This window comes from Coffea arabica, chromosome 1e (genome assembly GCF_036785885.1).
Source record: "Coffea arabica cultivar ET-39 chromosome 1e, Coffea Arabica ET-39 HiFi, whole genome shotgun sequence".
Lineage (NCBI taxonomy): Eukaryota > Viridiplantae > Streptophyta > Magnoliopsida > Gentianales > Rubiaceae > Coffea > Coffea arabica.
Window position 1 is genome coordinate 3,580,668 of NC_092311.1, and position 14,031 is coordinate 3,594,698.

General features: G+C 36.5%; 1 protein-coding gene across 2 annotated transcripts; it reads left to right on the forward strand.

The window, feature by feature from the left end:
* Positions 1-525: 525 nt before the first annotated feature.
* On the forward strand, positions 526-10,757 carry LOC140007900 (uncharacterized). 2 transcript variants are annotated; one of them, XM_072051567.1, is made up of 7 exons: positions 526-749; positions 820-859; positions 958-1,040; positions 7,921-7,998; positions 8,112-8,165; positions 8,385-8,519; positions 8,658-10,757. In XM_072051567.1, the coding sequence occupies exons 4-7, from the start codon at positions 7,945-7,947 to the stop codon at positions 10,362-10,364; spliced, it is 1,950 nt and encodes a 649-aa protein (XP_071907668.1). In that variant the 5' UTR covers positions 526-749; positions 820-859; positions 958-1,040; positions 7,921-7,944; the 3' UTR covers positions 10,365-10,757. The 2 variants fall into 2 exon arrangements, with proteins under 2 accessions (XP_071907668.1, XP_071907662.1); XM_072051561.1 differs by having other exon boundaries at positions 529-749; positions 8,649-10,757.
* The last annotated feature ends 3,274 nt before the right edge of the window (positions 10,758-14,031 follow it).

Here is a 14,031-nt window from a genome sequence, read left to right on the forward strand (position 1 = left end):
ACGAACCTTCAAAGGATCCATCGGGATGCAGAAGGTTTGGGACTGGCCTACAAGCACCAAGTTGAAGATGCATTCCCTACTATTGCTTCTGGAGCCACAACAAGCCGACAGACCGACTCTACTATCGTTCGAGGAGATGTCCTAGGAAGAGACGAGGATGAATCAGAAATAGTTAAGAAGTTGTTGACCGAATCTGAAAGTGTTATTTCAGTTATTCCCATAACTGGCATGGGTGGATTAGGCAAAACAACTCTAGCTAAAGCCGTTTACAAAAATGAACAAATTGTTGGACATTTTGACAAAAAAATTTGGGTTTGTGTGGCTGAAGAAGTAGATAAAATCGAGAAGGTCTTCAAAATGATTCTTGAATCGTTAACAGGAGGAAAGGTTGAAGGGGATCGTAGGGAGGTTATAGTTCAAAAAATTCTAGAAATAGGTTGGAGGCATTTATAGACCAAATTTGGAAGCAATTTATTATTGCTGGGAGGCAATTGAAAATCTACCAGCATCCCTTGTGGTGCTAAACTGTCATTCTATTCTCTGCGAATGGTTTGCAATCACTTCTCATGCTCGGTCTGACTAAGTGATATTGCTGCCTGTGTGGCGACACAAATTTTGGGCAGACTCGGGTGGACCAAATAGCACAACAGCTGAGACTTGGAAAGTTGGAGACTGAGGAAAACCAAGATTTATCGTCACCATTTCAAACTGAGGAGCACAAATTTTCAGATCGTCAGCTTGAAGCTCAGGTAAACTTTGAAGTACACTATCTGACCTGGGTAGCTTGGGTTGCACTTACACCATTATATTTCTCTGTAGGAATTGGAGCTATTGGAGCTTGAAAGGCGCGATGCTACTGGTACCATCAACATGAATCTTTTAGATAATTCTTCCTGTATCTGTATTATGTGTGTGTGTGTGTATATATATATTTACTGTATTCTTGATGGTTTTTAGGTGAAATACTGAAGTTAAATCCGAGCTACAAGGTTCCTGCTGATTATAAACCTGTGCTGAAAGAGGCAAAAGTTCCGATCCCTGTAAGTCAGTAGAGTTTACTGATGTGATGGTTTTAGCACTTTGTTGCCTGTTTATGCATTATAACTAGAACACAATCTGGCTTTCTAGGGAAAGAAAAAGAGAAATAAGAAATAAAGATTGAAAATAGCCTTTCTCTGAATTGCGGCTATATTTGAATGTTTCAATTATTCACTGGAAACATTTGAGGTAGCAGGCAAGGAGTTAAAATTAGTAGTTGTCATGCTAGAATATAGTTGGCCTCCATATCATCTATAACTATTGCCAGGTTGATCACAATTTAATTTTGTCAGATTGGGCATTGTGGTATGAAATAGAGAATAGAAGTCTGAATCACAAAAGTGATTCTGAAGCATTAAAGTAGTGCACATCAAAGTCTTATTGTGTGATGAAAACATAATTGAAGCAATTCAAACTGGAGGTGATTTGAGGACAATAGGACCCTGGAAATATGGCTTTGTATTATGGTAATATGTTATATGTTTATTAGCTTAATTTTCTATCTATCTATCTATCTATGTTTATTCTTTGAGGTGGATGCTTCCCCTTCTGCCCCCTCGTTCCCTCTAATTGTGAGTGGATGGGACATTTTGGCTGGGGCTGTATTAATATAATTATGCTTAATCTGCTCATCTCATTCCATTAGGCTACAGACTTAGTTTATCTTTCGGAGATGGGATGCATTTCACAGTAACTGTCCTTTTGCTTCGATATCTTGGTCTCATCGAGTCATGTACTGCTACTGATTTCTTCTTGTGGTCTAATTGATGGTAAGTGGATGCTGAAAGAACAAAAAATGTGGAGAGCTAGCCTTTATGGAGTTCAGAATTTCTAAGAAGAGTATGGCTTGTCTACATTTTGGCATATAGTTGGTGAAGATAACAGCAAACTTACCATATTTGCATGATTGCAAGATTGGAAATTGTAAAAAAAAAAAAAGGAAATAAACAGAACTCTGCTTTTTTTATTTTCCCACACTCAGAATATGCTTATAAGGTAGACATTTATAGGGTAACCCTATCACAATTCTGCCACAACTTAAGGTAATAGAACCATGATTTTAGGGATTACGTAATCAACTCATAGCCTATCTTTTATTTTAGTTAATCTATTCAAACTTGATTGATCTTAAGCAATAAAATCCCATAATCATGGGAGATAATATCTTCGACACTCCCCCTCAAGTTAGTGCGTATATATTTATCATGCCCAACTTGCTTGTAAGAAGTTCAAAATTTGGTCTAGAGAGCCCTTTTGGTGAGAATGTCAGCTATCTGCTGAGCTGATGGAATGAATGACATGCAGATAATTCCTCCTTCAAGTTTCTCTTTTATAAAGTGGCGGTCAATCTTAATATGTTTGGTTCTATCATGTTGCATGGGATTATGAGCTATGCTAATTGCTGCCTAGTTATCACAATAGAGCCTCATTGGAAGTTCAATAGGTCTTTTCAGCTCCTCTAAAACTCTCTTTAGCCGTAACACCTGAGACACACCATGAGCCATAGCCGGTACTCTACCTCTGCACTAGTACGAGCTACAACACTTGGTTTCTTACTTCTCCAAGTAACCAAATTGCCCCATACAAATTTACAATACCCCGAGGTTGATCTTTTATCAATGACTGATCCTGCCCAATCAGTATCTGTATAAGCTTCAATGGTTCTTCGATCTCTCCTTTTAAAGAACAATCCCTTTCCTGGAGTGCTTTTTAAGTACCTCAGAATTCGATATACTGCATCAAGGTGCTCTTCACACAAAGAGTGCATAAACTGGCTCACAACACTCACTGAAAAGGCTATATCAGGACGAGTGTGAGCCAAGTAAATTAGCTTGCCCACTAACTTTTGGTATCGAGCAGTATCAACTGGTGTTCCATCTTTTAGATCTACTAACTTGTGATTCGGATCCATAGGAGTGTCTGCAAGTCGACATCCACTTATCCCTGTTTCCTTAAAAGATCCAAAACATACTTACCTTGGGACACAACCATGCCCTTTCTGGACCGAGTTACCTCCATTCCTAAGAAATATCGTAGTGTTCCCAAATTTTTGATTTCAAAACTAGAAGCAAGACTTTTCTTCAACCGCTCCATCTCAGTTAAGTCATATCTTGTGAAAATGATATCATCCAAGTACACAATGAGTACTGCTATCTTCCTGTCTTTGGAGTGTTTAACAAACATGGTGTGATTACTCTGAACTTGGGTATAGCCATGATCCTTTACTGACCTAGTAAATTCAAACCAGGCCCTAGGAGATTGTTTGAGACCATATATCGATTTTTTTAGCTTGCAAATTCTAAACTGAAACTTCCCTTCAAATCCAGGGGGAGAATTCATGTACACCTCTTCCTCCAGATCTCCATTTAAAAATGCATTCTTTACATCAAGTTATTGTAGTGGCCAATCAAGGTTTACTACCATTGAGAGAAGCTCCCTGATAGTGTATAATTTTGCCACTGGAGCAAAGGTTTCAAGATAGTTGATCCTGTAGGTTTGAGTAAACCCTTTAGCCACGAATTGAGCTTTGTACCATTCCAATGTCTCATCGAAATTATACTTGATGGTAGAGACCCATTTACACCCTATTGTTTTTTTTTACCTTGTGACAGGTTTGTTACTTCCCATGTTTGATTCTTCTCAAGAGCATGCATCTCCTCTTCAATAGCCTTTCTCCACTCTGGAACTTGTAATGCTTCCTGTACATTCTTTGGAATTTCCACAGAAGAAAGTTGTGAAGTAAATGTCAAGAAAGTAGGGGATCTCTTTTCATAAGAGACATAGTTAGTTATGGGGTGTTTGGTACAAGAACGCACTCCCTTTTGGAGTGCAATAGGAAGATCCAAATGAGCAATCTTTGAATCAGAGGAAACTTTATCTGAGGACTCAAACACATCAAATTCTACCCTAGGTTTGGATTCCTTGTTGTGAAGAGATGGGGGATCTTTTTCTTTTCCTCAATAATTTTTCCTGACATAGGGTTCAGGTTTTTTCCAGTTACGTTCCCATGTCTTTCACTAAAAGAATTTGACTCTATTATTGGCACTAAAGACAAGGGACCCTCTTTTAATCCTTGATCAATTTTTTCAAGTTTTTCAAAATCCTTTTGACAGGTAAATTGAAGAGTCATTTGATTTTTCAGGATTGTTATCTTGAAAAGATTTTTGTCGAGGAAATTGTGCTGTAGATTTTTCTAAAAAATTAGTAAAATCAATTCCCCCTATCAACAAAATTTGATTAGGAATTTGATTTTCAGTACAAAAAACATCATCATCTTCTCTAAGTTCTTCTATATGCCGAATCCCTGCCTGAAGAGGATCTGCAATAAGGGTTTATCTTTAAAAATTGTTACATCTATGGTTACAAACATTTTTTTGTGAAATAGGATCAAAGCATTTATGCCCATTTTGCGTGGGTGCATATCCAACAAAAATGCGTTTTCTTGCTCGAATATCTAACTTACTTTGACCCTGTTCATGATTGTGAACAAAGGCTATGCACCCAAACACCTTTTGTGAGATTTCATATGTTAATCAAGAAATGGGATAAAGTGTTTTGAAAAAATTCAAAGGAGTTTGTAAATTCAATGTTCTTGAGGGCATTTTGTTTATGAGATATGTAGCAGTTAAAATTGCTTCATCCCATAGATATTTAGGAACATTTCTTGAAAAAAGTAATGCCCTTGCCACTTCTAAAAGATGTTTATTTTTTCTTTCAATTACCCCATTCTGTTGTGGAGCATCATTGCAGGAGCTTTAATGCACAATCCCTTTTTCAAGAAAGAAACTTCCGAAAATTTTATTGAAATATTCTTTTCCATTGTCAATCTGTGCAATTTTGACTTTTTCTTGAAATTGGGTCAGAACCATGCAGTAGAAATTTTGAAACACACTTGCAACCTCTGATTTCTCTCTTAATAAATACACCCAACAAACTCTCATGTGATCAACAATGAATGTAACAAACCATTTTTTTCCAAACTGAGTTGAAATTCTAGAGGGACCCCAAACATCAGTATGTAATAGAAAAAATGGTTTTGAGGGTTGATAAGGTTGTATAGAAGATGTAGACCGATGATGTTTAGCCAATTCGTAGATTTCACATTGAAAGGAAGATGAATCCTTATTCTTAAACAAAGCTGACAATAAATATTTCAAGTAATAAAAACTAGGATGTTCTAGTCTAAAGTGCCATATCGTAATCTCTTTATTACTAGTAATAGACACAGACTTGTAACATGTGTTTTTGATTGGTATTGTCACATTTGATCCATCTTCAAGGAAGTAAAGTCCCCCATTTTCTCTAGCGCATCCAATCATTCTTCCCGTGGTCTGTTCCTGAAACTCATAGAAAGAAGGGAAAAAAATTAATCCGACACTTGAGATCCCTAGTTAATTTACTTATGGACAGCAAATTGCAAGATAAATTTGGAACATGAAGAACTCTATGAAGTGTTTGAGTAGGAGAGATGACAACGGAACCTATGCCAGCTCTAATGGATAATGATCCATTAGCAATCTTGACCCTCTTATTGCCTGCACATGGACTGTAAGTTGAAAATAATTGTGACGAATTGGTCATATGATCAGTGGCCCCAAAATCAATAACCCATAAAACTCGTGCACAAGATGCATTTGATGTTTTACATGAAAGAGGAACAATAAAATGATTACCATTTTTAGCAAAAGAGCAGAAGGGAGTGAAGCTTTTTTGCTCAGTGGTTGAAAATTGTGGAGACTTAAAGAGTTTGTACAATTGGCTTAATTGTTCCTTTGTGAAGGTCAGTGTCTCAGAGTCGGTTTGTTGCTTTTGAGAATCCTCGTTCACAGTCTGCAACGCCTTGCTATCACCTCCATTTTCTTCTTGAAATTCGAAGGTTTCCCATGTAATTCCTAGCACGTGTCCTTTGTGTGCCACGACTTTTTACAGTGTTCACACCAAGGCTTCTATCTCCGTCCAAATCTGTCCCCTTAGAAACCAATGCTGAACTCTCAACTTCACACTCTACCTTGGACTTTAGCATCACCTTATGCCTTGATTCTTCTCTCCTGACCTCAAAAAATACTTCACGAATGGAGGGAAGAGACTTCTTGCCCAAAATACGACCTCGCACCTCATCAAGTTCTTGATTTAGTTCGGCCAGGAAGACATAGACTCTGTCGTTCTCCTCCCATTTCTTATATCAAACACTGTCTGCAGGGCAGTCCGATTCGTCCTCATAACAAAGATCCAATTCCTGCCATAAAGTTACCATCGGATTGTAATAGGTTGTAACATCTCTGTCTTCTTTTCTTAATTTCCACAATTTCGTCTTTGAGATTGAAAATTTGAGACGAATTCTTTACATCGGAATACATATCCCAGACAGCGTCCCACACATCTTTGGCTGTGGGCAAAAATAAATGTAGCTTTCCTATCGCTAATTCCATAGAGTTTATCAACCAAGCAATAACTAGAGAGTTCTCTGAATACCACCATCTCTTCAAATTGGGATCTTCAGCAGCTGGTTGTTGAATTTCTCCAGTAATGTGGCCGAGTTTACCTCTGCCATCAATAGCAAGTTTTACGGATTGAGCCCATTCCAGATAATTGGAACCATTTAATTTATGAACGGTTATTTGCAGGGAAGGAGAATTTGAAGCAGTGTAATCCGTAGTTTGGGTAATTACTGAAGATGAGAATGAGTCTTCTCTTGTGTGAGCAGTAGACTCCTTGGATCCAGTCATGGCTGCTCAGTAATTCATGGACAGGAATTGGTACAGAGCCGGAGCTCTGATACTATGTAAACTTTAAAAACGAAAAGGAAATAAACAAAACTCTGCTTTTTTTATTTTCCCACACTCGGAATATGCTTACAAGGTAGACATTTATAGGGCAACCCTTTCACAATTCTGCCACAACTTAAGGTAACAGAATCATGATTTTAGGGATTACGTAATCAACTCACATCCTATCTTTTATTTTAGTTAATCTATTCAAACTTGATTGATCATAAGCAATAAAATCCCATAATCATGGGCGATAATATCTCCCATAATCATGGGGGATAATATTTTCGACAGAAATTTTCTATAATTTTTTTTGGTGTTTGCCTATTTGTTCATATGTTGTCTGGCAGTAGTCTTTCAACTTATTTTCTTCAGTTATATGGTTGGTTCTCAAAGCAGGGCTTAAGTGACAAAGCTTTTCTTATACTGGGTAGAGGTATAATCAAATGAGAACTTTGTTTACCGTTGGTCAAATTCCTGTTTGAGTTATTATTTTATTTAACAAGACCTTAACAAGGACACTGAATGTTACCTCTTAGGTGAAATACATTATCTATGCGGACATCTTAATTTTTTGGAGGATCTAGAGTGAGATCATTAAGAAGTTAGACTTCCAAGAAAGATGATTTGTTAATATTATGTGTGCTGAGAGATAAGGATTTCATTCATATGGAAAGGTGGATATGTTGGATATCGAAATTGTTTACTTTCTAGCCTTGCTGAGTGGTGAAGATGGTTTGAAACTAGTACATCACTGACTACTGAGTTCCTTTGAAGTTTTGTTGGGTCTATTCGTTTCACAAATTAATAGGAATAAAGCTTACACTTATTTTGCAGTAGGATGACCATGGACATTCTTGTGGATCATACACATGTAGTCATGTGCCTACCTATTGGTTTGGATTTCAAATCTTTATTGATACAAGAAGAGACACACTGTACTCTTGGGTCTCCTCCATCCCACTCTTGCTTGAGAAACTAGAGAAAGAAAGAGGCCACACTTTTTCTAATGTCACAGTTGTTTTTAATTTCTTGCATGCAGAACTAATATTGGACACTTCTGGGATTTGCTGATGACATTCCTCGTATTGGTTTTTGCTCTGTCTATGTGCAGATTAAAGAGAATGCTGCATATAATATGGTTGGTTTAATTTTTGGGCCAGCAAATGACACTCAAAAGCGACTGGAAAAGGTTTATATCGGCATATGCCCTCTGTGCTAATATTATATTACTGCCACAATTATTTATAGTATGCAATTATAATTCTGTGTGAAAAATTCACTGGTTGTTTACTTTGAGATCAGGAAACTGGAGCTAAAGTACGAGTTTATGGAACAAGAGCAGTTACTGGAGAAAAGGTAATGTGGCTGCCCCAAGTTGCCTTGCTATATTTCTTGTCCTGTTTCACTAGGTCCTGCATGCATATGATTCTCGCCCCTTTTTTAGTAATTATCCAGAGCATCAGCTTGGGTATTTATTTCTCTTTTGTTTACGCTGGTACATGCGATGGGCTGCATGATGATATGCATGGGCTTCTCTTTATGTTTTTCTCTGCTATTATTCTTATCACTCTCCAGGTTGAAGTTACTACTCCTGATGGTAATGAAACATGTGGTAGTTATGATGAGTTGCACGTTCATGTATCAGCTGACACATATGAAAAGATTGATGCTGCGGTGGCTCTTATTGAACTGCTAGTCACCCCAGTTTCGGTGAGTCTCCTGAACTTTAAGATCGTAGAATATTAGTCAGTTATGATTGCTAATATCTTCTTAAGGTCATTTAGAGTAATTTACTTCTTCATGCCATTCTTTGTACGAAAATAACTTAGTAATTGTTAGACTTTTCAGGGGAATCCTGCTTCCATTACTGTAACATCAACTGCAACATCTGGTGACAATGTGAATAGTGGTGCTCCGAGTCAAGGCACACCTGGTACTAATGTGCCTGCTGGTGTGGCAAGTGGAGTGGCTCAGCCAAGTGTAGGATCTGGACCAGCACCTTCACCTAATCACTTTCAGCAGTACTCAGGGCCTTGGTTTCCTGTGGGTGCACCTCAGACACATGCCTTTCCATCATCAGGTTTTGCTGCGGCTCCTGTCCATTTGTCTCCATCACAGTTCAATCCCTCAAGTATGCTGCCAATATTTGGTCCTCGGCCAGTTGTCACAGTGGGATTTACTCCGGTTCCCCAGAATCCTTCACTTATTACCTCCGGGCCACAGCAACCACAAGTTCTGCAGAGGCCATACATTTCACATCCGCCACCTTTGTCAGCTTCACAACCTGCACCTATTCAATCAAATGTCACATCACCACAATTATCTACTAACCAGTCAGCACCAACTGGGCCCACCCAGTTTGGGAGTTCAATATCTATTTCTTACCAGCCACCTTATGCTGGATCATCTATAGTACCAGTGAACACTCCAACATCCATTGGAGCTGGAAATATGATGTCAATGACCCCTGCAACAACTGGTCTGCAGGGCCACCCCTCCATGGCTTCTCATCCTTTGGCTGTGTCCAGAGCTGCACCGCCAAATATCTTTCCAATTACCCAGCAATCTGCTTTGCAGTCAGCTGGTGCTGCAGTTAATCATCCCGCAAATGTCCCATACTTCAACTCTAGTTCCCACTTCCAACAGGGGCTTTCACTTTCTCCACTACCTTCAGCAGCAAAAGTACCTGGTCCCATGCAGTCTGTTATGCCACGAGCTGTGATACCTAATTCATCTCCCAATGTGGTACCAGGATCCACCCCTCTTCTTTCACCAGTGACATCTTCATCAACACTACTACATCCAGCTTCAGGAATTCCTAATTCTGGTCCTGCTGGTGCTGTCAGTTTTAATGCCATTAACCCTGCAAATATGACTGCTCCCAGACCACAGCAACCCAGCTCAAATGATTTTACTTTTCAGCCTCACCGGCCACACAATCCAGCCCTTGAAGTTGCTCATAGACCAAATACTCAACCTATACTTTTACATCCAAATCAATCAGCACAGCCATATCAGGAATCTCAGATTTCACCTGTTCAGCCAGGAATGCACATGTTGAGACTACCACCTGCAAATCCAGGGTTTTCTAGGCCTAATGTTGGCAATCAAATGATGCAGCCTAGAGCTCAAACGTCTGTTAACTTTCCCAGTAGTCCAACAGCGCTTCTGGGTCCACCTAGGCATGCACCATTTCCAGGTTCGAATGCTGCTCCTCTACTGCAACCAAGAAACTTCAATTTAGATCCCCCATTCGTCAATGCAGATGGAATTCCTCGAGCAGGGGGCCCAATGCAAATTCAGCAAAACTACCCTCCATCGGCAACTAGGCCGCCAAGTTTTGTTGCTCCAAATCAACATATTAACAGTAATATTTCCTTTCAACCTGCTGCTGGGCTATCTTCTAGAGCTTCTGGAGTACAGCAAGTGTATGATCCCTTCTCGCCAACATCTGTTTCTCTTAATACTCATTTAAGCAGTAACAGAGCAAAGATTCAGAAACAGGAGAGTGATCCAGAGTACGAAGACCTGATGGCCTCAGTCGGTGTAAAGTAATGTATGCTCGTTAGTTTTTAGATGTCAGTGGCTTATGACCAAGAAAAAGGTTCACATGATGCGGATCAATCTGTGTCGAGCTTGGATCTAATTTATGAAATCATGCATTGCCGGTTCTTACTGGTACTATTCTTAATGGGTTATTACCAACATTTAGAGGGGAAAAAATGGAAATTTTCAACTTTCAATTATTTCTAGATGTTGCAAAATACATCTGTATTCTATCACAGTTTGTATAGTTTCTTGTCAACCTCTATCAACTAAATCTTAAATCGGCCACCTCATAGCTAATTGTAATACCTATTTAAAATTGACGAATATCAAGGTAGAAAACCCTCATGTCGATTCCCTTTTCATTAGTGTTGAATGAGAATATTGCTATGAAATTCTCAATGCTGAATGTTTCTAAATACCATGGCTGTGCTTGTAGCCATTTTGTTCATCTTTTTTATACTATTCCTGTTTACTGATTTATATAACCTGTAAATGAATTGTTGTGGTTTCTCAAATTTTTCCCTTTATATGCTTCAATTATTGAAAACACTTGAATGTAGGACCCAAATTACAACCAACCAAAAAGAAAAAAAAAGGATGAGCACACCAAATATCCATAAAACAGTAAAAGGAGAGAGGTGGCAGTTGGGATAAACATTTTGTGTCATTTTTTGAACTTCCAATTTTGCTCTTAAAAAAATTAATTTTTACCCCAACCACCTAATCATATTTGCTAATATAATCTCCTATAACTCCCTTAGATACAGCAACTATCAAATTAACTATAACTGTATTAAAGAAAAAATTACTAATAAATTGTAATTTTTTTTTCATGAAGAATTTATATAAAATTTATTTTTGTAAAAATAATATTAATATATTCATAAAAATCAATAATTATTTCTAAATTGCACACACTGGGTGCGCCTTTAACACTAGTCCTTATAACGTCTAAACTAATAAAATTTCACAGAAGATAAAGAAAAAGCAAAATTTCAATAGGAATGCATTCCCATGAGCACTATATTAGTGTAACTGTAACATGATGAGCAGTATAACAGTTGGTTGTTCATAAATGTTGTTATGGTATTTCAAATAAATTTTTTGGTCCGATTCTAATAAAATGCTTCTCTATTTTTTGAGTTTCCAGTAACTGATGATATTAGGCGCTTTAAAGAATTCAAGGAACTCAAAGTTTTCATCTATTTACCGCAAAAAAAAAAGCACAAACAAATTAATGAAACTATTATCCATTGGAATCGAGGGCATTGACTTCAAGGTTCATGGTAGCATAGTAAAATATATTGTTCCTGTGAAAATAAATGCTGGGGTCTAAAGAATTTTGGTTCTGAAATTTTACAGAAAAAAAAAGAAAAAATTTGAGATACTCGTTGTCATTGATATTCTTTTAAGAACTTCTCAGATAGTCTTCTCTGATTATGCCTTTCTTGATTTTTTTAAATCAATCAATCCATAATTTTTATTTATTTATTTTCACATTCTCTTCAATGGCATGATTCCCTTTTTAATCTGTAATTAGGATAATTCTACAAGTCCTCAAATCTTTTTAATTTTGTACCCCTATTATTTGTCTTGATTATTCATTGTTACTTATAAAATTTTGACAACTTTTATTTTTATATCATTAGCATATTACTCATGCTAATCCATTTAGGTTGTCCAGTTAGTAATTTGGTTCTGAAAAATTCTCCCTGTTTTTCTTTTCCAATACATTCTGTTTGACCATCTAAGTATCGATTTGGTCAAATCCTCTGTTCTCTTCCTTTCCAAACTTTTTTGACTCCTTAAACAAATTAAAATATTGCCTTTCAAATTACTTTCCTTCTTCCAACTTCTTATTGTTTCAAGTAAATTAAGAATTCCACTCTCCTTTAATCTCTTTTTAAATTTTTTTTAAATAGATCAAATTTTAAGTGCATTTGCACGGTATTATTATTTTACTTTATATGGAGATGCTAAATTATTTTGTCTCATTTTTTTTAATGTATCCCCAAACAAAAATTAGGATCTCTATTCGGGCATTTAGAAAACCAATGAATCCATATACTTTTTTCACTATAACTATTGACTATAAACAAAAGTTGAATTGTTAGTCTTTTTGGAGTGGGAAAGGATGATGGAATTGACTATAAACATGAATGTATTTTTTTATATTGTATTTTTAGAAGTGTTTATTGTTTTATTTGTAGAAGACTTTATCGTTTTATCTCATGTTTACAACATTGATTTTATTTTCTATTGTCTAATTTTATTCATGAGTTAATCTTATATGTACTGTCAGTACATATATTATCAAAGTCAGATAGATGACACATATACGAAATTTAAATTTTAAATTCAAAATAATCGTCCTGATACACTATTGTAAAACTGTACAAACGATTCAATCTGTTTATGAAGGACATTTCTTCAACTCAAGAATGTTGGAAGGAATGTGGTTCTATCGGTGAGTCCTTTGATCAAGAAAAGAATACTAAAAAGCTAGTCCTAGAAATATATACGATTCTGACCTAGAAATGTACTCACAAGTCACAAAAAGGCCAGAAACAAAAAATTGGATGTCATGACTATTTACAATGAGATAAGATACATACAACCCAATTGGTTAAAGTGGAAAAGATACAAGAAACTTGAGACTGTTTTTATCATATGTTAATATTAGTTAGTAATCATGACAGACCCCAGCAGTTTGTGTGTCAAGTTTGGTCATTGATGCTTAACCGCAAAGTGATGGTTCTATGGTGAAGGAATCAATTATAATATCTTCAAGCTGCAAAGTCACTTCCTCAAAAAGCAAGGCAGAAAAAAAGAACATTGTTGTTTGTATGTTGTGTTATTTTAGTGTTTGTATGTTTTTTTAAAAAATTACCATGGATTTCACAAGACTAATATTTTTAGCCAATACCACTTTGGTCAATTATTGATGGATTTCACAAGACAAATATGTCATTTGGTTAGTTTTGTGTAGCTCATTAATATTTGGACAAAAGTGGGATGTGTTAGAAAGGTTATGATACAAAATGTCCCATATTAATGTTTGAGATGCAAAGCGGGAATAGGTGTAGGTTTGAGTCTACAAAATGGAATTTGCCCTTCTCACATCCCAAAGAGTACTTAGTACTCTTAATTACTCTGCTACTCCACATTTATCTATCTCAGGAGCAATGAAATAGTGAGATGAGAGAAGTGAAAAAAAAGGAAAAAAATGATAAGGAAAAGAAAATAGTAGAAAAGAAAAACAAAGGAATGAATAAACAAGGAGAAAGAAAATAATATAGTGGGGGGCATCTTTATCCAAAAACATCAAAAAGGGGTTAAGTGCCTGTTTAATAAGTTTAGAGAGGAAAAGTACAATTAGAGACAAAGTTTAGGGGATTTAATGCATTTAACCTTAATTTGTTACTCAGTATTAAGAAATCCAGTTGGGAAAAAAATGTTTTAATTCCTTTCATTGATTTCAACTTGACTTCTCTTATACATTGACATAAGAACCATGAAATGATAAGATTAAGACTGGTTAGTGGGAATATGACAACCAATTAGAAAAATGTTGGTCATATTCAAAAAATATGTTACATTTTTATCACTTCTAATTGATTGTTTTCATCGCTTGAGTCTAATTAAGACTCATGAAAACAACTAACAAAAAAGT

Bases quoted from the DNA above. Each gene is read 5' to 3' on its own strand.
- LOC140007900 (XM_072051561.1), top strand. From the start codon at position 7,945: ATGGTTGGTTTAATTTTTGGGCCAGCAAATGACACTCAAAAGCGACTG. The intron at 7,999-8,111 runs GTTTATATCGGC...CTTTGAGATCAG, and splicing joins CTCAAAAGCGACTGGAAAAG to GAAACTGGAGCTAAAGTACG. The intron at 8,166-8,384 runs GTAATGTGGCTG...ATCACTCTCCAG, and splicing joins GAGCAGTTACTGGAGAAAAG to GTTGAAGTTACTACTCCTGA.